The sequence below is a fragment of the Sturnira hondurensis genome, unplaced genomic scaffold (genome assembly GCF_014824575.4).
Source record: "Sturnira hondurensis isolate 20B ecotype Veracruz unplaced genomic scaffold, ASM1482457v3 Scaffold0013063, whole genome shotgun sequence".
NCBI classification, from domain to species: domain Eukaryota; kingdom Metazoa; phylum Chordata; class Mammalia; order Chiroptera; family Phyllostomidae; genus Sturnira; species Sturnira hondurensis.
The window spans coordinates 4215422-4243221 of NW_028085694.1; the positions used below are offsets into that span (position 1 = coordinate 4215422).

Sequence of the window (27800 nt, forward strand, 5' to 3'; positions counted from 1 at the left end):
CAAAATTAATTCAAGGTGGATAAAAGACTTAAATATAAGCCGTGAAACCATTAAAGCCCTAGAGGAGAACATTGGCAGGAAAATCTCAGATATTCCACACAGCAAGATTTTTATTGATATGTCCCCTAGAGCAAGGGACATAAAGGAAAGAATAAGCAAATGGGATCTCATCAAAATTAAAAGCTTCTGCATGGCTAAGGAAAACAGTATCAAGATACAAAGAAAAGCTACAGCTTGGAAAAACATATTTGCCAATGATACCTCAGACAAAGGTTTAATTTCCAAAATATACAAAGAACTCACCCTACTCCACTCAAAGAAGACGAGCAACCCAATTAAAAAGTGGGCAAAGGACTTGAACAGAGATTCCTCCAAGGAGGACATACAGAGGATCCAGAGACACATGAAAAGATGCTCGATATCACTAGCTATCAGAGAGATGCAAATTAAAACCACAATGAGATACCACTTTACACCAGTCAGAATGGCTATCATAAACAAAGAAACAAACAACAAGTGCTGGAGAGGTTGTGGGGAAAAGGGGACCCTAGTTCACTGTTGGTGGGATTGCAGACTGGTACAACCACTATGGAAAACATTATGGAATTTTCTAAGAAAACTAGAAATGAACGTGCCTTTTGACTCAGCAATTCCACTATTAGGAGTATATCCTAAGAATCCTGAAACACCAATCCAAAAGAACCTATCCACCCCGATGTTCACAGCAGCACAATTTACGATAGCCAAGAGTTGGAAGCAACCTAGATGCCCATCGGTAAATGACTAGATCAAAAAGCTATGGTACATTTACACAATGGAATTCTATGCTGCAGAAAGGAAGGAGGAACTCCTACCCTTTGCAACATCATGGATGGAACTAGAAAGCATTATGCTGAGTGAAATAAGCCAGGCGGCGAAAGACAAATACCATATGATATCACTGTTAACAGGAATCTAAACAACAAAACAAACAAGCAAGCAAAATATGACCAATGACACTCAAATGCGGAACAGGCTGACAGGGTCCAGAGGGGAGAGAATCATAGGGGAAAAGGGGATGGACTGACATGAACAAGTATAAAGGACACATGGACAATAACTAAGGTGGGGGGTGGAAATGGGAGGGAGGTGGGGAGCACTGGGGGGCAGGGCTGGGAATATAAGACAGAAAACTGTACTTGAGCAAGAATTAAATAAAAATTAAAATTAAAAAAATAGAGTAAGAAAATAATACTTACAAAGCAAGGAAAAAAGCTGTAAAAAAGTGAATGTTGGATACATTTTTGTCACTAAAACAGAATTTAGACAAATCAAAAAAAATAAATAAGAATGGACCTTGAGGGCATTATGCTTAGTGAAATAAGTCAGAGAAAGACAAAGTTGGTACGATCTCACTTACACATGAATTATAAAAGTAAAAAATTTAAAGAATATTAAAATATCCAAACTCACAGATAGAGAGAACAGATAGGAATTTGCCAGAGGTGGGAGGAAGAGGGCTAAGAGAAATGGCTAAAGGTAGCCAATAGGCACAAACTTCCAGTTATAAAATAAATGTCATGACAATGTAATGTACAGCATAATGATATAGTTAGCAATATTGTATATCTGAAAGTGGCTAAGAAAGTAGATCTTAAAAATTCTCATCATAAGAAAAATTTATAACTGTACGGTGATAGATGTTAACTAGACTTATCATCGTGAATATTTTACGTGAATATTGTACAATTTATACGAATAATCATTATGATGTACACCTGAAGCTTAAATAATGTTATATGTCCATTATATCTCAAAATTTTTATAGCAAGAGATCCAAGATAGCAGAAGAGTGAGTGGAAGTTACACTAACTTCCTCCCAGGACCAATCTGGAATTAGAACTAAATTGTGGAGAAGTCATCTGGAACAAAGAACTGAACAATATTAAGTGAGAAGCCTTGTAACAATGGAAAGACAGAAGAAGCAGCTTGAGCACAACCTGACAGATAGGGAGTGTGGTAGAGATGCAATAAGACTGGCTGATCACCCACAGGAAACAGCTGAAGTGTTGGAGGGATATTTAAGCAGCCAGTTGGATCGCCCTGAGAAGTGTGGGATCTAAACCCTAGGCTGGGATCCCCAGCCTATAGCACCACAGCCCAAAAAGTACACAGATAATATCCAGCTGTGAAAAGTGGCAGGATTTCTCTCTGCCAGAGATAGATAGCTGGAGATACAAACAGCCAATGAATAAATTTTCATTTGCAGCCACTTACCCTGGGATCCAGCAAAGGAGGGATGCAGAGTGGACTAGAGACACTTGAGTAGAGACTGGGGATGGAGGCTTTGGGGAGAGAACTGAAAGAGTAGCTGCTGGGATCCTGGCGCTGAGTCATCCTCCATACTGCAGCAGCCATCCTGCTCAGGCAGACCACTCCCCTTAGAGCAGCAGCAGCCTGAGGGAAAACAATAGCCCCAACCCAAGTAGGGGCTCTGCCCCACCCGTGGTGCTTAAGCCTGACTGCTGAATGCAGAGTGACTAGATTAACAACTGAAGGGAACAGCCAGACAGTAGATCTCTGGTAGTCTTGAACAAGCTGCCTTAGGCCAGACAGGATCATCATCTGACATCAATAGAAGAAGATCCAGAAAGAAAAAACAACGGTGCTGCCAAGATGCTGCCAAGATGAAATCCACTGTGTTCTTCTCCATAATTTGTGATATTTTCTTTCCTGCATAGCTTTTAAACATTCATTTCTTGTCCTTCAAGTTTGTGTATATTAAGTCACTAGATTTTGTATTATAGTTTATTTCAATTCACATATTTTGCTCCTCCATTCTCTGACCCCATTTTACCTTCTTCTTTCCTCTTATTTTCATTTTATATTTTGTTTTCTCTTTTGATACAATTTGTTTGATTCCTGAATAAAATGTAATAATAAAGAAACTATCATTTCTCTCCCGTCCAACCTCTCAAAACCAATTTTCTTGTCAATGATCATCTCACAGTCCTTTTCCCTCTCTTAAAATACCCGAGTTCTCTCTCCACCGTTAGCAATCTTTGTTCATTTGGTTGTGCACAGGGTAGTTGTTGTTGCATTTTTTCAATTTTATCTCTGGATCTTCACTATTTTTGTATTTCAAATTGCAAACTTTACCATTCCCCTCTACTATGCTTTTTTTTTGTCTCAAATCTTACATTTTCCTAGTCTTAGCCTGTTTTTTACTCTTTCATCCTGCCCTCTTTTAAAATTTTCCCTTTTTTTTCCTTTTTCTTTCCATCTCAAGTCTTAATTTTTCTCTGTTTTATCCTGGATTTCACTCCTCACTCTCAGCATTCCCTCTTCCTCTATTATTTCAAAATCACTTCCTTTTCTCTAGACATCTCTTAAGCTTTTCTTTTTCCCCTCTTATTCCCATCCCACCTATATTAATTTTAGCTCATTTGTTGTTGATAGAGCTGTGGTGGATCTTCTTCTCCAGTTCCGTTCCCATTTCTTCTTATTTATTTATTTGTTTTCTCACTTTATTTTATTTTTATAAATTTCTGGTTAAACCTAATACTATATGTTTCCTTTCTCTTATTCTATTCCACTTTCTTCATTCCCTTTTTTATGATGTAAATTTTATGTTCTTTACATTGCTCCAATTCCCTACTCTTATTAGCGCTCCTACCTCTGCTCTCTCAAACTCATTTTTCCTTCAGTAGGTCATTATCATATTCACTCTCCTTTCTTATAACAGTCTTAATCTCTTTACACCCTTATTAATACTGATTCATTTGCTATTGGAGTGGGATTGTGGGGGGCAGTTATTTTTGTGGGTGTGGGTTTGTTTCCTGGGCTTTTTGGTTTTATTATGGCAGCACCTGCACAACAGCACATAAGAGGTGGTGGGTACATGACCCTCAGTCAACCAGCTAGAGGGAAGGACCCAGCAAATAATGAGCCAACAACAATCAAAACCCAATTACATCCAGAGAACCAACATAAACAGCATAAAGGGCATCCTGAGAGCATCAAGTTCAGGAGATCAAGGAGACTGCACCACTGAATCTCAGAAGTCTCCTACCATAGAAGTTCACACCATAAACTCAGGTCTGTGAGACCTGAGAAGCAAAAGCAAACAAGAAGAGTCTCCCCTAAAATGGGGAAACAAAGAAAAACCCCAAATGGAAAGGAAAGGAGGAATCCCCAGAAAGAGTTCTGAATGAAACAGAGGCCAGTAAACTATCAGATAGTTCAAAACAACAAAAAACTATGGGAAAGCAATAAGGACTTACTGCAAACTACATAAGCATGAAAAAGGATATAAATCCTATGAATAAGAGCCAGGAAGAAATGAAGAATACAATTTCTGAATTGAAGAACACAGGAGAAGAAATCAAAAGCAAGCTAGATGAAGCAGAGGACTGAATCAGAGAGCTGGAGGGACAAGGTAGAAAAAATTCCCAGAAGCAGCAAGAAAAGGAAAAAGGACTCATAAAGAATGAAGAGAGGTTAAAGGAACTGCAGGACAACATGAAACATAATAACATCCGTATAATAAGTATACGAGAAGGAGAAGAAGTAGAGCAAGGGATAGAAAACCTGTTTGAAAAAGTAATGATGGAAAACTTCCCTAATTTAATGAGAGAAAAAGTCACACAGTTTAGGAAGCACAGAAGGTCCCAATCAAGAGGAATCCAAGAGGTCCACTCCAAGGCACATGTAATTAAAATGGCAAAATTCCAGGACAAAGAGAGAATCTTAAAGGCAGCAAGTGAAAAACAGGAAGTAACATACAAGGGAGTCCCAATAAGGCTAGTAGCCGACTTCTCAACAGAAATGTTACAAAGAAGAAGGGTATTTCAAGAAATATTCCAAGAAATGAAAAGCAAAGGTCTGCAACCAAGACTACTTTACCCAGCTAGGCCCTCATTTAAAATGGAAGGTGAAATAAGGAGTTCCCCAGACAAAAGAAAGCTAAAAGAATACACCTTCACTAAACTAGCACTGCAAGATATGCTAAAGGGAATGCTTTAAAAAGATGAAGAAAACGAATGAGAGAAGAACACAGGTATAAAGGGGGGAAATGGCAATGAATAAGTACCTATCAATAACAACCTTAAATGTTAAAGGAGTAAATGCTCCAATCAAAAGAAATAGGGTACCCGAATGGATAAGAAAACATGACCTGCACATATGCTGCCTGCCAGAGACCCAGCTCAGAACAAAAGACCTACACAGACTGAAAGTGAAAGGTTGGAAACAAATATTCCAAGCAAATGGACAGGAAAAGAAAGCTGAGGTAGCAATACTTATATCAGACAAAATAGACTTCAAAACAAAGGCCACAAAGAGAGATACAGAAGGATATACCATAATATTCAAAGGGGAATCCATCAAGAAGACATAAACATTATAAATATATATGCACCCAACATAGGAGCACCCAAATAAATAATGGAAATCTTGCAGGAGTTCAAGAAAGATATAGACAGCAACAAACTTATAGTAGGGGATTTTAACACCCCACTTTCAACAATGGATAGATCTTGCAAACAAAATATTAACCAGTATATTGTGGCACTGATAACATACTAGACCAAATGGACTTAACTGATATACACAGACCTTTCATCCCAAAGAAGATTCTTTTCAAATGCACATGAACATTTCCAGAGATAGGCCACATGACAGGACACAAAACAAGCTTCAACAAATTCAAGAAAATTGAACTCATATGAAGCATTTTCTTGTACTACAAGAACTTGAAACTAGAAACCAACCTCAAGTGAAAAACTCAAAAACATTCAAATTTATGGATAATGAATAGCATGCTGTTAAACAATGAATGGATTACCAATGAGATTAAGAAAGAAATAAAAAATTTTCTGGAAAAAAATGAAAATGAACACACAACAGTCTAAAACATATAGGACACAGCAAAGGCAGTCCTGAGAGGAGAGTTCACAGTAATACAGGCCTACTTAAAAAAGATGGAAAAATTTCAAATAAACAACCTAACACTACATCTACAAGAACTGGAGGAACAATAACAAAGCCCAGAGCAAGTTGAAGGAAGGAAATAACCAACATCAGAGCAGAATTAAATGACATAGAGACTAAAAGAACAATTCAAAGGACCAATAAATCCAGGAGCTGGTTCTTTGAAAAGATAAACAAAATTGACAGGCATTTAAGCAGATTCGCTAAGAAAAAAAGAGAGGGGACACAAATAAATAAAATAAGAAATGAAAGAGGAGAGATTACAACTGATACCACAGAAATACAAAGGACTGTCATAAATTGCTATGAACAACTATATGCCAAGAAATTTGAAAACCTGGGTGAAATGGACACAGTTCTGGAAGCATATATATTTTAAAACTGAATCAAATAGAAGCAGAAAGTCTGAACAGACCAGTAACAGCTAGTGAAACTGAAGCAGCAATAAAAAAACTCCCAGCACACAAAAGCCCTAGACCAGATGGTTTCACAGGAGAATTTTACAAAACATTTCAGGAAGAACTAACTCCTATCCTTCTCAGAGTATTCTAAAAAATCCAAGAAGAGGGAAGACTCCCAAACTCTTTATGAGTCCAGCATCATCCTAATCCCCAAACCAGATAAGACACAACAAAGAAAGAAAACTACAGGTCAATATTACTGATGAACACAGACAATAAAATCCTCAACAGAATATTGGCAAACCACACCTAGCAATACATTACAAAGATCATACACCATGATCAAATGGGATTCATCCCAGGGATTCAAGGATGGTACAATATTCACAAATTATTAAATGTAATATATCACATAAACAAAAAGAAAGACAAAAATAATAGATGAGGAAAAAGTATTTGACAAGGTACAGCACCCATTTATAATAAAAAAACACCCAGCAAAGTGGGAGTACAGGGAGCATACCTCAACATAATAAAGGCCATATATGAGAAACCTACAGTGAACATCATACACAACAGGCAAAAAGTTAAAGCTTTTCTACTAAGATCAAGAGCAAGACAAGGATATCCACTTTCACCACTTCTATTCAACATAGTATTGGAAGTCCTAGCCACAGTGATCAGATAAGAAAAAGAAATAAAAGGCAATCTAAATCGGAAAGGAGGAAGTAAAATTGTCATTTTTTGCAGATGACATGATTGTGTACACAGAAAACCCTATAGAACCCACCAAAAAAACTATTTGAACTAATAAGTGATTTTGGCAAAACAGCAGGATATGAAGTCAATATTCAAAAATCAAAGGCATTTTTGTACACCAACAATTAAATATCAGAAACAGGAATCGGGAAAGTAAGTCCCATTTGCTATAGCAACAAGAAAAATAAAGTACCTGGGAATAAACCTAACCAAGGAGGTAAAAACCTATACTCGAATCACTAGCCATCAGAGGGACGCAAATTTAAACCAGAATGAAATACCATTTCACATGGGTCAGAATGGCCATAATAAACAAATCAACAATGAATGCTGGCTCGAATGTGGAGAAAAGGGAACCCTAGTACAATGTTTGTGGGAATACAAACTAGTACAGCCACTGTGGAAAACAGTATGGAATTTCCTCAGGAAACTAAAAATGGAACTGTCTTTTGAACTGGCAATTCCACTGCTGGGATTACACCCTAGGAATCCCGAAACACCAATCCAAAAGAACCTATGCATCCCAATGTTCTTTATGACATCATTATTTACAATAGCCAAGTGCTGGAAACAGCCTAAGTGCCCATCAGTAAATGAGTGGATCAAAAAACTGTGGTATATTTACACAATGGAATACTACACAGTAGAAAGAAAGAACTCCTACCCTTTGTGACAGCATGGACAGAACTCCTACCCTTTGTGACAGCATTGACAGAACTGGACAGCATTATGCTAAGTAAAATAAGCCAGGTGGTGAGGGACAAATACCATATGATCTCACCAATAAGTGGAATCTAATCAACAAAACAAACAAGCGAGCAAAACAGAACCAGAGACATGGAAATAAAGAACAAACTGGCAGTAATCAGAGGGAGGAGGGTAGGGGATAATGGAGGAAAGAAGGGGAAGGGTCAAGTCAAGTATCATGTATAAAGGAACCATGAACAAAGACAATGGTGGGGGGGGGATTCAATGTGGGAGGTGGGGGGTGGGTAGGGGAGAGTAATGGGGAGGAAATGGGGACAACTGTAATTGAACAATTAAAAAATGATAATGAAAGGTAGTAGTACAATATAAAAGCCAGTTTAGAACTTCACAACATTTGTTACTAAGAAAAGCATCACTTTACTAATTATGAAAGGAATGTTATTCTAAAATATAAATTTTTCATAATGAAACACCACACTGAATACAAAGACAGAGAAAGATAGTGAGATACACATGCAACAAAAGGCATGGCATTAATAAGAATTAGTTTCTTTTGAAAGTTCTTGCTAAACTCTGTTGCTGTGAACTTTCTATTGCAGCAGAGCTTCTCCACTGAGGAGTAAGGGGCATGGTAGTGGGGGAATAAACTACTTCCCATTGAAAAGGGAAGAAGGAAAAAAGGACCAACTGATGAAAAGAGAATAAGACCAAGTAAATGACAAAATCAGGATATTGAATACTTGTAATTTATACATTATACATGCACATGTAAAATACCTAGAAGTATTTTTAGAATTTAGTTAAAAAGTCTAACATGGATCAACATAGCAAAACAGACCAATGATAAGAATGCCAAGCTTTATGATTAATTCAAAATCTGTACATCTGAAATGCATCAAAAGAGAATACTATAAAAGCTTATTTATGTGTCCTTTGAATGTGTGTATATTCTCATGTATGTACTCATACATGCATGTATATCCTTGAATACATGAGAATACACATGTACATTGTTCTATGCCTGGATAGACAGATAGACAGATAGATGAGAAATACAAGAATATTTGTATAGAAACTGTCTAGAAGGATATATTCCAAACTATTAAGATGGCTCACTCTTAATTACTTAGTTATTTTTAAATTTAAGAAACATTCATGAACCTTGAATGTGAAATGTGAACTGGAATCTTGACAGTAAGTACATCTAACCCACCTCTCCCCAACCCAGTCTTCATCATCCTCCCAAGCTTCTCTTGGCTGAATACCTGTGCAATACAGTAGCCACTAATCACATGTGACTCCTGAACATTTAAAATTTGACTGGAGAACTGAATTTTTAATTTCATCTAATTTTAATTAGTTTAAATTTAGAAACTTGAACTGGTATAATATATGTTTTTGTTAAAACAACTTCCTTGTTTTGGTGTGACATTTCACTTGAATTGTTGCACCCCTCAGTATACTATTATTAAATTGAAGTTCTCCTATACATGGTCAATCTAGATGGTGTCAACAGATCAATTAAGTTCAAATGATTTTTTCTTTTGCACCCATACAATGTTATAATGTGTTCGATGCAGACAGCACAAATTACAAGGATCTTTGTATGTGGTAATTGTTAATTAAGTTGGCATTGTTACTATTTTAAGTGTAAATAAATGTCTTTTAGTTAAAAATACATTTGAACAAATTTAAAATTTTTTTAAAGGAACTATACTACTGATGCAGGATTGAGAGAAAATACAGAAACTAGCACTAAAACTGAATGGTACAGATAGAGACTAGCTAAAAGTATATCGGACATTGCATGATGAATACCAATTACAATTTGTTGGAGCAGAACAAAAGGAAAAGCTGTTTGTTGTGTAAAAAACAGTAGAGTAAAATTGATAATATTAAGAGACTTTCAGTAAATATAGTGAATTTGGTAACTTTCTTCTCAATCAAAAAGGGATTGAATACCCTGGCTGGCATAGCTCAGTGGATTGAGCGCCAGCCTGAGAACTAAAGGATCGCGGTTTGATTCCCAGTCAGGGCACATGCCTGGGTTGCAGGCCAGTTCCCAGCAGGAGACACACGAGAGGCAACCACACATTGATGTTTCTTTCCCTCTCTCCTTCCCTTCCCCTCTAAAAATAAATAAATAAAATCTTTATTAAAAAAAGGGATTGATGAAATTAGTCTCTTGAAATAAAAATTAAACGTCCCATGAAACATTCTGAAGTTATTTGAAAAGAATCTGAGCTTATAAATTTGTCAAGCTATAAACAGTTCAGTTTCTTGAACAAAAAAGGAAATAATTTTTTGATATATATGTGGTTATATCCAGATTTGTTAGAATGTTATAAGAAAAGACTAAAAAAGTTCTTCACAAAAAATAAAACATTCTTTGACCAAGCCACCAAAAAACTGTGTGAGGAATACAAGGTTTGTTTAACATTATCTAATATCAATTGATTCAAAATCTGAAAAACAATTACTTTTATTCAGTTTTAGATAAATAGTACAGCATAAAAGACACTGCTCAATTAATATTTGGAGTACATTTTGTCTCAAAAAACTCCCAAATTTATAAACAAATAATGTCAACTTACGGCCTCAAAAATTGAACTCATAGTTTAAATATTTTAAAATATTTAAAATCTGTCAAGAAACTTCAGCTAGATTTGTAAAAATTAAATTTTATACTGATGGGTTACACTTCACACACATTAGGTATAAAAGAAAAAATTTAGATTTAATGTAATTTTAAAACAAGAGACTTATGTTTCCCTTATTGCTTCATTCTACTATATTATATTCCCGTTCAGTTTACTAAAACAGAATCTTAAAAAGTATCATGGATTTGGGTGTTAAATCATTCAGTAAATATTTACAAATGCTGTGGATGAATGCCAGATAATGTAACTCTTAAAAGAAATAGAACAGAATAAATTTAATAATCTATGTTTTTGTCAACCCTTCTTGAGTAAGTCATAGAAAAATTTTGCAAAGATTTATTGTGCTGTGAAGTCCAATTCAAGATTTCATTAAGACAAAATAAATGCTTGCCAAATATTCAATAAAAACAAAATAAAATGTCAGAGTAATTTATATTTTCTGATATCAGACTACATGTAAATGACCTAATTTGAACTCCAAAAATAAAAAAAGGGACAAGCTAATGTGTGACTCAAACAGGTACAGAATTTTGTGTGGAAACAGAAACTTTTCAGAACACAATTCGACAAAAACAATTTTACACATTTTTCTAACATAAATCATTTTTTAAAATTAAAGAATGATTTATTGATGTTAACAAACTTATAGTTGCTTATAAATTTATGCAATACCCCTTTGTATTCAATAATAATACTGACATATGTATTAGTATATTTGTTTAACTTGGGCAGGAGTAGTTTTAAAACTGATAATGCTTTTCCTTCAAACGCAAATAAAATCTTCTATAAAAGAAGAAACAGTTGTGTTAATGTGTATGCACATATTAAAAGAAAATAATTTTGGTACTTGATTCATATTGGAACTTTTAAGTTAGTTTGGAATGATTGCAGTATGTGATTTTACTTTTTTCAGTTGTAAATTTTATGAAATCTAGTTCAGATCAAATATTTCTAATGAAAATTTTGTATCCAAATTGAACAATGCTTGAAGTATAAAATATACAATGGATTTAGAGAATTTAGTACAGACATCAAAATTCCAACTAAACTATAGAACAACTATCACTCAGAACTGTCAGACATTAAGTTGAATGGAAGTCTGACAACTACACAATTAAAGAAATTACATCCACTCAGACTGGTAGGAGGGCTGTAGATGCAAAGCAAGCTGCTCCCACATCCACGTGGGAGGAATATCTTGGGAGCAAGGAGTCCCAGCCCCACACCAGGACCCCAGTTTAGGGTTCCAGTGCCAGGAAGGTAAGTCTCTATAACTTCTGGCTGCAACAACCAGTAAGGATTAGGTAGGTGGAAGAAACTTCCGGAGACCCAAGCAGATGCTCTTAAAGAACCGCCACACAGACTTAATCACACGCACTCCCGCTGAGCTCAAGCACCAGAATAGCAGCTTGAAAGGCACCAGTGGTCTACAGGGAGTAACTGAAGTGTCTGGCATGAAGGCAGGAGCTGGGGGACAGCTTTCTCCCAAATAGAAAGGTGGGCAGAGGCCATAGTCCCTTTTCTGAACCTTCCCTGTATAGAACCAAAGAGCTGGCAAGCAGGTGCCATATCTGAGACTCCATCAACACGGTTAACACTTTGCCCCACACTGGAGATCCTCTGACACTGTCCATCCAACTTATGGGTTCACCCAAGCTGTTAACTGTGACTTTGCCATATGAATAGCTGGTCTTAACTCACGTTTCACAACTTCCTAAATCCTATCAAACAAGCAACAGCCAGCCTCAGTGAGCCCCCAGTCCCTGGACCTCTTGCTAAGTGGCCCCAGGTCCAGCACTAGCAGCAGCCTGCCTAGATTCACAGCTTGCATTTCCCTGGGAGTCTCTAAGACCAGCACAGGTAGCAGCCATCTCAGATTACTTTATAGCTCAGGCAGGGTGGCCCTGGGCAGAACACAGGTGGGTACTGACTTTGGCTTGCACAACCCAGGAAACTACAGAGCTTGTGCACCCAGTGAAAAGCTATTGAATACATCAGAGCACCACCACCTTGCCCCTTCCTCTACAGAGGGCAAAGTTGGCGGTGGAAGATCAAAGCCAGTCCTTGCCACTGACTGACCTGGGTAAATCCCTCCTATTGACCTGCCAATAGTAATTAAATCTCAACTACAAGAGGAAGGTGTACTCAGCCCACATGAAGGACATACCTTGAGGATCCAGCTTAGGTGATAGGGGAGGCTGTGTCATAGGACCTTACAGGATACCTGCTACATTAGGCCACACTACTAAGACACAAAGTCAAAGCAGCTCTACCTAATACATAAAAAGAAACACAGGGAGACTGCTAATATAAGGAGACAAAGAAATATGGCCCAAATGAAAGAAGAGACCAAAAGTCCAGAAAAAGAACTAAACAAAATAGAGATAAGCACTCAATCAGATGCAGAGTTCAAAACACTGGTTATAATCATGCCTAAGGAACTTAGTGAGGACCTTAATAGCATAAAAAAAGATCTAGTCATAAACAAAGGATACACTAACTGCAATAAAGAACAATTTACAGGGAAACAACAGTATAGTGGATGAAGCCAAGAATCAAATCAATAACTTGGAACATAAGGAAGCAAAAAAAAAAAACAACCCACCAATCAGAACAACAAGAAGAAAAAGAATCCCCCCCAAAACAAGGATTGAGCAGTGTGTGGGACAATTTCAAGTGTTCCATCATTCACATCCTAGGGGTGCCAGAAAGAGAAGAGAATGACCAAGAAATTGGAAATCTATCTGAAAAAATAATGAAAGAAAACCTCCCTAATTTGGTGAAGGAAATAGACATGCAAGTCCAGAAAGCACAGAGTCCCAAGAAAGATGGATGCAAAGAGGTCCACTTCCAGACTCATCATAATTAAAATGTCAAAGGTTAGAGATAAAAAGAGAATCTTAAAAGCAGGAAGAGAAAAGCAGTTAGTTACCTAAAGGGGAGTTCCCATAAGACTGTCAGCTGATTTCCTGAAAGAAACCTTACAAGCTAGAAGGGATTGTCTAGAAATATTCAAAATCATGAAAAGCAGAGACCTATATAGCCAAAATTGCTCTACTCAGCAAACATATCATTTAGAATTGAAGGGCAGAAGAGCTGCCTAGACATGAAATAACTAAAGGAGTTCATCATCACCAAACCATTATTATATGAAATGTTAAAGGGATTTATTTCAGAAAAAGGAGATCAAAACTATGAACAATAAAATAGCAACAAATACATATCTATTTATAATTGAATCTAAAAAACAAACTAAGCAAATGAGAACAGAAACAAAATCATGGATATGGAGAGTTTTTTGAGTTTGCAGATGTGAGTGAGGCATGGGGGAATGAATGAAGAGGTGTGAAAATTAAGAAGTAGAAATAGGTAGAATAGCCTTGGGGGTATAAAGTACTGTACTGGAAATGGAGTAGGTAAAGAACTTATATGCATGACCCATGAATATGAGCAATAGTGTGGGGATGGCCTTAGTTAGTAGGATGGGGTGCTGGGTGGAGGGGATAAAAAGGAAGAAAATTGGGACCACTGTAATAGCACAATCAATAAAATATAATTTAAAAAGGAAGAAAAAATTTAGTATAAAAATTTAAATATTTCATTAATAGTATGCTATATAGGTAACATATTATCCTAACATTCTGGATATTTTGAGTAAAATAAAGTATATTAAAATTAATTTCATCTGTTATATATGACCACTAGAATATTTAAAAATACTTTTGTGGCTCAAGTGCCATTTCTATTGGGCAGCACTAGTATGTATCCAGAAATAGAATTCCTAAATTATAAAATACTTAATTGTTGTACATTTGAAAATACGCCAAACTGTTTCCCAAAGTTGCTGTACAAATTCAAACTTTCATCAGTACTGTATCCTATACATCCATATCCTCATGATTAGTATAGTCAGATGTTAAAATTTTAGCCAAATCAATGTGCATATTACTGTGATATTGATAGGCATTTTCCTGGTCATTAATGATACTGAACACCTCTTCATATGTTACTTTGCCGTATATTTTCCTCTTCTATGACTGTTTGCTCATTTTTGCCATTTTTCTATGGCATTTTTCTGTTTATTCTTTTCTTATTGATTAGTTGGTTGTTACTGTAGAAGACCCTAAGCATAGAATTAAATGTACAATTTACTTACTTTTGTATTTCAGAATGTGTTCCAGAAGATCATGATTAGAGATCTAACAGTTTTGTGTGTGTCAAGACCAGGAGGGAGGAATAAATGAATGAAGAGAGGGAGGGAAGTCCAATGGGATGTTTGTTTAATATTGTCAAGGTAGTAGTTATCTCTGAGACCCAATTTGTTTTCTTGAAGAAGATACAGTAATATTTACCATATCAAATGTTGCAAGGATTAAAGGAAATACGTTTGTGACGACAGTCAGCACAATGCGTGTCTCACATAGGCACTGTGGTGCTCTGAATGGAATACAAAGACTACTGCTGCTATATCACTCCACTGTCTAAAAGTACCGGCTTTTCACCCTCACAACCCTCCATCAATACTGTATTTTACAGTCAATAGGACCAAGTCAGGGAGAAATTAAGTGATTTACTTGGTAATTATTCTTCTGTTAGTTAAGCAACAAACCCGTCTTCAGAACCTGATTTAGGACTAAGTTGGAAGTTCTGTCCAGTGCTATCCAATGTCATGCTCAAATTCTCCCTGGTGTCAAAATCTGGGCTAGGGGTTCCCTTTCATCTGATGAACTGGCTGGATTTTAAAAACATAACTTCAGACTTGAGCTGAAAAGTTACTGCCCTCCTCTTCTACATAAAGCAAGAGGCAGAGGAAGTACCAGATTGAATTCATGGTCTTTTTAGAGTCTTAAGCAAAAATGACAAATATAAGTATATAAACCAGTCCTGATACCTATAAGCCACCCTGTTACATATTCCTCACGCAGAGCTTCGCTTAGAGCAGTGGCTCTCAAATGGGGACATTTGGCAATGTTCGGAGACATTTTTAAAAATCCTGACCCAAGGATGTTGTTACTGATTTTAGAGAAAAGGAAAAGGGAGAGACAGGGAGGGAGGGAAGGGGAGAGAGAAAGAAAAAGAGAAACATCAGTTGATTGCCTCCCATATTCACCCTGACCAGGGATGGAAACTGCAACCTATGCATATGCCCTGAATCCAACCCATGACCTTCTGATGTATGGGATAATGCTCCAACCAACTGAGCCACCTGGCCAGTGCTGGCCACATTTTTGATTGTCGGGATCAGAGGGGGTGTAGTACTAGCATCTAGTGGTAGAGACCAGGACACTGCTAAACATCCTAAAATCACAGGAATTTGGCCAAAGAATTATCTGGCCAAAAATGTTAACAGTGCATAAGCTGGAAAATCTTGACCTAGTGCAGTGGTTCTCAGGACATCAGCACCAATATCACCAGAGAACACGTGAGAGACGCAAGTTCCCAGGTCCCATCAGAGATCAAGTGAATTAGAAACTCTGGAGGTGTGTCCAGCAATCTGTATTTCAACATGGCCTCCAAGTGACACAAACTCACTAGTATACTTAGATCAGACATTAAAATATTCTGTGCTTATAAGAAGTACTCATATACTATTTTTGAAAGAAAAGTCCTATCTTTGTTAAATTATGGTCACATTATTAGATGTTTGCGTCCATCTACAAATCTTTAAGACAAACAAAGGACGGGCTTCCACGGCCACATGGCAGCAGGAGCCATGCTTGTAGTAGAGGCGACGGAAAGCCACTTGGACAAGCTAGGCACTGCAGCACAGAAGAAAGGAGCTGGGCTTCAGAGCAGCCTTAAATCTGAAACCCCGCCTGACCACTTAGTAGCTGTGAAATCTTCTGGAGCTTCGGTTTTGTCAGCTATAAAATGGGAATAATAACACACCTCAAAATAGAATTAACAAGGTTTACACAAAGTGCTAGACACACAGAAGGAACTCCATAAATAGCAGCCTTGTAAAATGAAAGCTCTGATCAGAAGCATGGAGCCAGTGAATAGGACTATTATCTTAGACTTCTTGGGAAATGACCCTTTGTAACAGTATGTTTCCCAGTGAAGCAACTGTATTTTCCATACCTAGAAAGCAAAATGAAAGGGAAAATGTAAGCCCCAATTTTGGTAGATCTCGGAAATAACCTTAAGACTCTGTTTTATGCCTTTGGTGATTCTGCATTATAATCTTACTCTGCCCCGTCCAATAGGTTCACCACTAATCACTTTGGCTATATGAATTAACTGGAACTTCTATTTCTGGCTAAGATGAAGTAACAGGGGCCAGATTACTCTTCTGCCTAAAACAACTAAAAAATAGACAAAATATATGAAAGAATGGAACTCAGGTCACTGGACATAGGCAATAAAAAACCTGGTCCCTCAGGGATGGGAAATAAGCAAGGGAAGTGCTATCCAGCTACTGGAGAAGGATTTTAGGCTGTGCACAGGGCAGAGTTCTAGAAAAAAAAAAAAGAGCTACACAGAGAGAACTCTGGTGATCTGAAGATCTCAAGTACTTAACAGAGTCCTGCTTATCACACACAAGCAAAGGAATTAACTGAGGCTGGAGAAAAACCACTCAAAGGAAGTAGAACAATCCTTGGAGATAACGCAGGAATGGAAATAGTGCCTGTTTTCATCTGCAGAGAGGAAAACCTCATAATCCAGGAGCATCGGGTAGAGTGGAAAGAGTCTTACCTCAATAAAAGGGGGAAAATACCCTTAGCCTAAACTATTCTTAAAAGCAAGACTTAACAAAATCAAATGACTTGTTCCCAAGTAACATAAGCACATCCCAGGACAAAGATCAAAAATATTTATAGGAATGCAAAAATATCCAGCACCGAATGAGGTAAAATTCACAATACTAATATCCAAAAAAATTACCAGGCACACTACTATGGAAAAAGTATGGAGATACCTCAAAAGATTAAAAATTACCACCATGTGTCCCAGCAATTCTACTTCTAGGTATTTAGCTCAAGAAAATAACAAAAGCACTAATTCCATAATATACAGGGTCCAGCACAAATAGTGCCCCTTTTTATCATATAAAAAAATTTTAATACAAAATCATAAGCATGCAATTCTGGAACATAACAATATCACACTCCAGCACATCATACACCATTTTAGGGGAAATGTTCAAATTGTTGTCCACCTTGTGTGAGACATTCATATACCCTACCAACCATATCCAATGGTGTTACTTCTGCTGGACCCTGTATATGAATCCCTATGTTCATTGCAGAATTATTTACAGTAACCAAAATTTAGAAGCTACCTAGGTATCTATACACAGCTGAATGGATAAAGATACGGTATATATTTATATGTGATGGAATATTACTCAGCAGTAAAAAATAATGAAACCTGGCTATTTGAAACAACATAGATGGACCTAAAGGATATTATTATGCTAAGTGAAATAAGTCAGAGAAAAATAAATACTATGTGATTTCACTTACATGTGGAATCTAAGAGAATAAAACAAACAAAACAAAACCAGATTCATAGAAACAGTACAAACTGATGGTTGCCAGAAGAAAGGGGTGTAAAGGGACGGGTGAAAAAGGTGAAGGGGAATATGGAGTATAAAATTCCAGGTGCACAATAAACAATCCTTGGAGGCATAGCACACAGCACTGGGAATAGTCAGTAATATTATAATAAGTTAGTATGGTGACAGATGGTTACTAGACTTAGTGTGGGGGTCACATTGCAGGGCAAACAATGCTGAATCACTATGTTGTACACCTGAAACTAATGCACTATTGATGTCAAGTGTAATTTACTGTAGTCTGAATAACAAAAATTACCAGGCGTGCAAAGCAGAAAAATAAAACCCATAATGAGAATAATAATCAATCAACTGAAACTGATTGAGAAATGACAGAATTAGTAAACAAGTACATTGAAAATTTTATTATGACTATTTCATCTGTTCAGAAGCTAGAGGGAAGACTAAATATGTTAAGTAGAAACATGGGAAATATTAAAAAATAATCCAACTTTGACTCTAGAGAAAGAAACTACATTGTCTGAAGTGAAAAATATATTGGTTTAACAAGAGATTATATATTTCAGGGAAAAAATTAATGAACTTGAAGGCAAGCAAAAGAGACTATTCAAAGTGAAACACAGAGCTACAAGACAAAAAAATTAACAGGACAATGAACTGTTAGGAACTGTAGGACAATATCAAGTGATCAAGTATACCTATAATGGAAGTCCCCAAAGGAGAAGTGAGGGGAAACAAAAAAACTGAAAAATAATGGTTGAAAATGTTCAAATTTGATGAAAACTAAGCCACAGACCATCCCCCCCAAAAGAAAACCAAAATCTATTTCAAACACCAGAAAGATGAAGAAAACTACACTGAATCTCATAATCAAGCTGCTTAAAAATCAATAATAGAGGAAAAGTAAAAGCAGACAGGAAAAAAGAGACATTATGTATAGAAGAAGAAAGGTAAGAAAAAGATTAAATGTCTTCTGTTTAGATCAGGAACAAAACTAGGACGTCTAATCTCACCACTCTATTCAGCTTTTCTTTGGAGGTCTTATTCTGCGTAATAAGGTAGGAAAAGAAATAAAAGGCATCCACATTGGTAAGGAAGCAGTAAAACTGTCTTTACTCACAGGACATAACTGTCTATGTTAAACACCAAAAACCTACTACAAGTTTTTAGTGAGTTTAGCAAGGTTGTGGGATACAAGGTAGATATAAAAGAATCCACTGGGTTTCTAGAGAGTAGCAACAAACAATTAAAACTTAAAATTTTGAAAAGCAACACCATTTATCACAGAATAAAAATATGAAATATGTAGGGGTGCACAAAACCTGCACACTGAACACAACAAAACAGTGTGGAGAGAAATTAAAGAAGAACTGAGTAAATGGAGGAAAATGCTGTGTTAATGAGTTGGAAAATCACATGCTGTTAAAAATGTCAGTTCTCCCTCAACTGATCTATAATTCAGTGCAATGACAATCGAATCACCAAGTAGGCATTTTTTTTGTGGAAATTGACAACCTGATTCTAAAGTTCATATAAAAATGCAAAGGACCTAGGAGAGGCAAAATGAGTTTGAGAAAGAACAAAGTTGGATGGATAGCACAAACTGATGTTAAGATCTATTATAAAGCTATAGTTATCAAAATAGTGTTGTACTGGCATGAATATATACAAAATTAACCATGGAAGGGAATAGCAACTCCAGAAATAGATTCACACATATATAATCAATCAATTTTTCAACAAAGTTCAATTCAACAAATGCTAAAATAACTGAATATTCACACCCCAAAAAACCACCACCACCATCAACATAAACGCTGTTATCCTCATCTCACACTGTACACAAAAATTAACTAAAAAAAAGCATAGTCCTGAATCTAAGAAATCATAAGAGAAAATTTCTGTGACCTTGGGTTAGGCAAATATTTCTTAGATTTGACACTAAAAACACTACCAATATGATTTAAAAATTGATAAACTGGACTTCATCAAAATGAAAATCTACACTTCGAAAGGCACTAAAGAGAATGAAAAGACAAATCCCTTAGTACAAGAAAATATTTCCAAATCATGTTCATGAGTATATAGAACTGGAAAGCTCACACACTGCTGGTGGAAATGTAAAATAGGACAATGAGTTTGGAAAATAGTTTGGCAGTTTCTTAAAATGTTAAACATATACCTACCACACAGCCCAGTCATCCCATTCTTAAATATTTATCCAAGAGAAATAAAAGCATATGTCCACACATAGACCTGTACACAAATAGTCAAAGCAGCTTTATTTCTAATACCTAACAAATGTAATCAACCCAAATGTCTACCAACAAGTGGATGGATAAATAGTGAACAAATTATTCATCCATACAATGAAATATTACTTAGCAATAAAAAGTAATGAACTATCAGTACTCACTATGAGATAACGGAATCCCACATTAATCAGTTTGGGTGAATGAAACTAGACCTCCCTCCCCATTGAAAAAAAAAGTACTTTCTGAATCATTCCATTTGTGTAAAATTGTAGATAAAGGAAACTAATCTACAGTAACATATAAGTGGTTGCCTAGGAATACATAGGCAGGGAAGAGTGGAGGGGTGGGCAGTGGAAAATACAAAGGATTATGAGGAAACTTTGGGGGTGATGGGTATATTTGTTATCTTAATTGTAATGGTTTCATGGGTGTATACAGATGTCAAAACCTATGGAATTTCATACTTTAAACACATGTAGTTCATTATATGCAATTATATTTCAATAAAGCTGTTAACTCTTAAAATTGATTAAAATTGAATAAAATTAAGAGTTCAGTTCATCAGTTACCCTAGTCACATTTCAAGTTTTTAACAGCCACACATGGCTAGCGGCTACCATTCTGGGACAGCACAGAACAGAACTTTGCCATCATTGCTCAAGTTCCCTTGCACAGCTCTGCAGTCACGCATGCACGAAAGAGCTGTTTCTTTCATTTCTCCTACATCCACCTACCCTGAATTTCAAGAATGGGAATAAGGATGGCATCATGACACTCATATAAATTATATGAGAATTCTAAAAAGCAGATTTTATTAAGTTTAATGTAACTGTAATAGACAATATACCTTCTATTTATAAACACAGATAGCACAGTGTTTCCTCACTCAGACATCACAGCTTCTATGGACTGCATGTAATGAGCTCCCTCCAAAGCTCAAGTTGAAGGCAATTTTAAAATAAATGACATGGAAAGAAATGAAATAGATAACATCCCTTTGGAACTTTATCCTTGTAATCAAAGTGGTTATTAGCGTCAATATAACTCCTAAATGAAAATATATAATTTTTTCAGATATTCACAGATATCTTAGTTAATTTTTTCTGCTTCAGAATGCAGAACAACTATATAATGCAGCTGAATTTTCCTATTTAAAAAACATCAAGCACATAACTCACAATAAATACGATCAGAAATTTCAAATGTGAGGACAGACATTAAAATAGAATGCTATGGTATGTATTGAAATCTGCCACATTCAAAGAAAAGTTCATAAAATTAGCACAGGAAAGTTGTTAAAACTTCGCATTCTCACTGAAGTTTTTTCCCTTCCTTCACTGTAGCTCACGGTTTTGAGAGAGGTGATTTCATTTAAAAAGACTTGAACTCTCTTTTCTGCCGCACCTTGTAGCCTATGGACTTGGAAGGCAGAGTATGCCTGCTTGATGTGGTTTTTTTTTTCATACAGAGAATGCAGGGCTGAAATCCTGAACCATCCCTATTCCAAAGCTTGATCCACTAACCCTTTTTGCATAGTTTGATGTCTGAGTCATCTGTCTTAGAAATGGAATATGGAAAAAGGCAACTGGGGTTAAGGGTGAGAAAGGAGGCTGGTGGCCAGTGCAGACCAACCAGAACAAGACCAGCCCAAACAGTGCCTTGTAGTAGATAAGCAAGAAGTATAAAAATAGAAAGCAAGTCCCTCTGTTTGCAGAAGCAGAACTCACAAGCCAGTTTCACTTACTTTTTTACACCGACAGAGCCATTTTCCTTGTTTTCCATGTCAACAGATAGCATGGGAAGGCTGCAGGGTTCCTTTACTTCAGCAACTAATTAATAAGGGAGAAAAGCTTGTGTTTAATTCTTAGAAAGTGAGAGACGAATATATATTCTGAATCAGAAACATAATGGTTCCTTTTACAGCTTCACACCAGTTCACGTATGTTTGTTTAAATCTCCAGTTCCCTCAGCGATTGGAGAGATGTGATTAAACCTAAAGAACTGGAGGAGACGGATAGGGGTGCTTTCCTCTGCTCTGGCACTCCCTGCCTTGACAATAAGCATTTGCAAATGAAATTGAATCCTTGTTCAAAACAAGTTCTGTGTGAACTGGCACAGCTTCCTCTGGGTGCAAGCTCTCACTTAAGACATTGCAACTCACAAATTGAGGCAAAGTGGAGAAAAACAATCCCCCTTTTCCTGCCCCTTTCCACCATGGGCTGTGATTTCTTTTTTCTTATTGCATTTGGTTGGGGTTTTTTTGTTCACTCCCTCTCCTTCTATATTTTTTTCGTAACAATGCCAAAGAGCACTTAAAGCTTTTGTTAGCAAGTATCCCCCTACCTCACACACTCTCAGTGAAAGCCTCACAAGCCCGTGAGATGGCCACGCTTTGATAACGCTGGAAGCTCACAAAAATGTCAGATAGCCTTTCGCATGGAAAGGTGGTGCTAGGATGTGTGTAAGAGAGGGGAGGCAGCTAATTAGATTTATGTAAAAATCACCAGAACACTCAAGGAGATATAACAGCATCCATCACTTTGTCTTTTTGTTTAGTAGGATGAGCACTGTGAAAAAATAAAAACCCTCTGCAACTAATATGCAATTAGCAAGATGAAAAAGCTATGAACAAAACTGCTTAAAAAAAACTAGTTCTGAAATGTGCTTGCTCTTCTACAGCTGAAGCCATAAATTAAATACATTTCCTCTCAAATCACTTTATAGTTCGGCACCCCTTCTCTAGGGATTACTCTGACATGACAAGTGCACCATTTAGTATATTCACAAGATTTTATCACTGTTAGAGAAGTAGATGATTAACAAATAATACTGTAAGTGTGGGATAATCTTCACTCCTCACACACACACACACACACACACACACACAAACTTCCAGTCGCTAAAGCACTTAGAGCATTCAGAGAGAAACCCCACATTTCATATACGTATAGGCATTAACATACATTCACACACCGTCACAGAGGAGACAGAAGATAGTGCTGCTGCTCCAAGCCAAAAGAATGATTTCACTTCAGTTGGAAACTGTTCACATATTCACCATTTTCTAAGCATCTCAGAAAACAAAACAAAACAAAACACTCACAATGATACTCTCTACCACCACACTACATTGTCTTATTATTATTATTTTCTTTTTTTGTGGAAGAGTAAAAAGAAAACCTACCTAGAAGCAACTAAAACATGTCATTTTTTATAGGCTTATCAAGAACAGCCAAAGAAACCCCAATGTTTTCTTTCACAAAGTAGGCTGGCAAAGGAATTCAATAAGGAGGTACAATTTGACACAGTGAAATAAAACCAGGCTGGCTCTGAGCCAACATGACGTTAGGAATCACACACAAGCTGCACCAACTGCCTTCTGGTTCATGGCTGACTTTTTAAAGCTACAGTGTGCCCGTTCACTTTTGCAAACTACCTTCAGCCCAATTAGTGGAAGTGAATGAATCCCAAGTGCAAGAACTGCCCAATTCTCCCCACACCTCTCCTGCACATAGAAAAACAAGCTGTATCAATGGCTTATTTTCGCCCTCCCCTTCATTGTTGCTGCATGGTAAGTGTTTGGTATTGTTCTGAACATGAATGTCATGTTTCAAACTCTTTTTCTCCCCAGTGGGAGAAAAAAATATAAGAGAAAAGAAGAGAAAGAACTTAGTGTTTATGCACTATGACCAGTGAACACGCAGAAGCTGCAGTCCCACGTTTCTCTTTTTTCCTAATAGAGACTTGTATACAAAGTTCCCAGGGCTGGCTTTTAAGTAATCTCTTTGTGAGGATAAGAAAAGCACTGCCCAACAGAAAATCCTTTTACTTCATTATGCAGGAAATAACATATTTCAGAGGATGCAAAGAAGATCACCAGATCTCTGGAGAACACCCACATTCTTTTATTTTGGTATTCATCCTACCAGATGAAGTTAGCAAAAATTAAAAATGAAGCAAACTTTATTCTCCAAAACAATTAGTTCTGGGAGGTTTAATTTTAACTGTTTATCCCAGTTGAACAGAAAAGCATAATTGCATATATTCAATTCACACTTATTATCTATGAGCACCTGGTACTCTATTAGTTACGTATGAAAAAGAAGATATTATGCCAATCCTCAAATTCATAGTATCTTCCACCATCCTAAATCCAAATTCAGGAAATTGGGAGGTGGAGTGGAGACTGGGCATGGTCTTCCGGTGAAGTTACCCTGATCAGTCTCACAGTTCTCTTGCTTGGCTGGAAACAAGGATGGAGACAAACATGCCCATTCCACAAACATGCTGCAGACACATGAAAACATAGTTGCCAACATTCGAGCACTTGTAGGCCAAGATGTGAACAAAGTCACTCAAGATAGGGCAGAGAATACAGCCTCCCAAGAAGGATCCTAGAAAAAGTCATCTGCTGCTGTAATACTGTTTAGATTTCAGGCAGAATTGAGGAGAAATCTGTGGGTCACCCTTTTACTCATAATTTTTTAAGGTCACTAGATCAGGAACTATGATCTAAATTTGCAAACTGAATTTATTTTTTCTCTTACTTATTCCAGGAATGACATTAGAAATTTTGAACTTCTTGAAAAATCCCTGCTGAGAAAGATTTTTCTCTGGCCATGTTTGGCATTGCCCCCTTGAAAAAGCAAGTAAAAATTTATGTGACACTTCCAAGTGTTCATATATTTTTTAGCATAATTTATTGAGCAAGGGTCAAATAGGTGGGTCTTTTACCATCACTGATCAAAATGATGAACTCCTCTGGAGATAGAGAGCTCTTTCACTAACGGATTTTATAATGCTTTTGGAATTGATCTGAATTTCTTGAACTGTTCTTCAGCTAAACTCAAATGGAACAGGGGAGGGTTGTGAGTCCTGGGAGAAAGGAAGGTGTCTTCACAGTACCATCACACCACTCCTCAAAGCAAAATCAGATTCGGCTCTACTCTTGAAAGGAGGGGCAATGAAAACATGGTCACGCCCGACTCTTCCTTAGACACAATCACGGGAAGAAAGATTCTGTGAAAATTCTCCAAGAATTTCTTTCTACATATAGAGAACATCCTCTCCTGTCTTGCCTGCTGTGATCAAAGTTTGCCTGAGATGAGAGTAAGGGTTTATGAAGGTATAGGAAATAACCCCATTCCATAAATAATGAGCCACAAAGGCGTTCTAAATTCTGACACTAGGAGGTTTCACGCATGAGCTAGTTTCTAACTTCGGAATAGAATGACATTTGTGGGTATGAGTATATATACTAGTGTTCACCCACTTCCTCTCCACTCCCTTCAGCAAACTAATATTAACCTTCCTTTCTGCTAATAAAAATGATATGTATGTAATGTGCACGGTGTTTGTGGTGTGTAGCATAGATGGTATAATGCACAAGGTGGGGACCAAACAAAAAACAAAAAACATGGAATTATCCTCTGGAGGGTGGGGCCCTTGTAGTACAGGCTTCCCCAGCTAGGTGCATGTTCTAGGTACCCACCTGTATCAGGGTACCAGCAGCCACTGTTGTGAGAGGCTACGTTTGGCTTCAGTAATTTTTTGAAGGCTCTTTCAAGGTGTTTGCCCAGTTTATGATGGGTAATTTATGAGCATACCTGTCCACACTGCATTATGTTCAGTAGTTTTTGACCAAAAACAGCATGACTACCATGCTCCACCCTACCTATTCACAGGGTTGGAGTGACTTTATTATTTCCCGAGAAGAAAAAAAGTCCTCAAAGGTAAACGCTTTGCTGATGTGGAAGAGGTGAAACAAAAAATGGCAAAAGCACTAAGGGGCATCAAAATTGAAGAATTCAAAAACTATTTTGGGCAGTGGGGAAAAGGTCTCCATAGGTGTACTGCATCAAATAGAGAGCACTTCGAAAGTGACTGATGTTTAAACATGTAAGAATAAATTCACGATTGTTCATATATTTTGGTTTCTGGGTCCCCTCACGGGTGTGTGTGCCATGTGTGTGATCAGTGTAATTTTATGCTATGTGCACTGTGTGTGCCTGCTGCACCTGTTTGCGGTGTGTGTAATGTGTATGTGTTTGCAGAATGTGTAGTGTCCGTGATGAGTGTGTGTTAATATAGGGTGTGAGAGATGCAAACAAACAAGACCCTCTGATCCAGGCTACTACGGACAGTGCTAAAACACCTTCGTCGGTCCTCATGTTGGGATTCTGGAGCAGCACTTCTGAGCACACTGGGGAATGGGTTTAGATGGGGCGCGGGGGATGGGTCAGAAAGGGACTGAATGGTGCCCGGGGGTGGGGCGCCTCCCTTACGCCTCTTTTATTGATCAGGAGTCATCCCCCAGAATGAGCAGCCTTGCCTAGAAAGCCAGAGCCATTCCACAGGTGCCATCGCCCCTGCTTCCCGCCAGCATCGGCCCTCAAGAGTGTCCAGCCCACAACACAGTGCAGACCTGGGTCCATATGGCTGCTGAACAAATCTCGGTAAGTCTCCCCAGGGCATGGCAGAGTTCAACCGCCCTCAAAGGCGGCTCGAGGTAAAGTGAGGAGTGGCCTGGAGAGGGGGCGCTGGGTGCAGGACAGGAGAGGACGCCAAAAAGCCTCTTTGGACCCGCGGCGCCGTCCGAAAGCCAAAAAGTCGCTTGTGGCACCGGCGACAGAGGGAAAAGTTTCTGGCCAAGACTTTCAAGAGGAAACGGTTCGTTTTGAGTTTGGGGGTCCCCCGAGGCAGCCTGTCTTTGGAAAAGAAGTGTGGTCCCAGCCGAGCCGCGCCACCACCCGGCTCCATCCCGCGAACGCTACTCCGCAGCCGCCGCCGGCCGGGCACGCTTCTGCCCCCAGTTCCACTCCAGGGTGACACGCTCGTGGGTGCAACAAGCTGAAGAGGCACCAGACACACAGCAGAGACGAGGGAGGGTTTTTATTGGGACTTTCTTCGTTTCCTCTCACCCTGGAGAAGGGAGAGGGTGGGAGCGTTCCCACAGCCCTCACAGCACTAGTGTATCACTCACCTCTCCGCATGGCCCGTGCCGGGAGGGTCTACCCGGCGCAGAGCTCGTCGGACGCTGAGCACCAGCCCCAGTGCGGCCGGCGGGCGCGCGCTGCACGCCGGGACTTGTAGTCCTCCCGGGGCTGGCGGGGCGGGGGTCGTTGGCGGGGCCGGCAGGAACCCTGGAGGCCAGGGAGTGAAGTGATGGGAATGGCCTGGAGAAGGGGCCTTGTGAATGTAAGGGAGGACAGTGTTAAAAACTTAAATCCTCCAGGGACTGGGGGGAGGGGAACACTCCTAGAAAGACTTTTACACTGGGGAGTTTCCGACGAAAACCACGTTTTATTCAGTGAGTTTTGGCAGTAATGAGAAAGCGATTTCCCAGACCAAGTTTATGTTATTGAGGGCCTTACTTTCTCTTTCACCCCCAGCACACACGTGGCATTCCTGCTTGAAAAACCGAATCTGTTGCTCACAGAGAACTGAGTTGAAGCCCTGGGTATGCAAAGGGAGAGAAAATCATTGCACCTTACATTTATAGAGCACTCTACAGTGGCTGATTTATTTT

At 38.0% G+C, this 27800-nt stretch overlaps 1 protein-coding gene across 2 annotated transcripts in view; it reads right to left on the minus strand.

Annotated features, from left to right (window-relative positions):
- SAMD13 (sterile alpha motif domain containing 13) overlaps positions 1 to 27356 on the minus strand; it is a 58452-nt gene extending 31096 nt beyond the window's left edge. Inside the window, exons 1-2 of one of the 2 annotated variants that reach the window (XM_037060973.1) lie at positions 27255 to 27356; positions 22017 to 22101 (exon numbers count right to left, since the gene is read on the minus strand). In XM_037060973.1, coding sequence (XP_036916868.1) covers positions 22017 to 22101; positions 27255 to 27264 — 95 coding nt within the window. In that variant the 5' untranslated portion in view covers positions 27265 to 27356. Of the gene's footprint in view, positions 1 to 22016; positions 22102 to 23456; positions 23542 to 27254 lie in introns of those variants that run through there. The other variant, XM_037060976.1, reaches the window with a different exon arrangement.
- Positions 27357 to 27800: the final 444 nt, after the last annotated feature.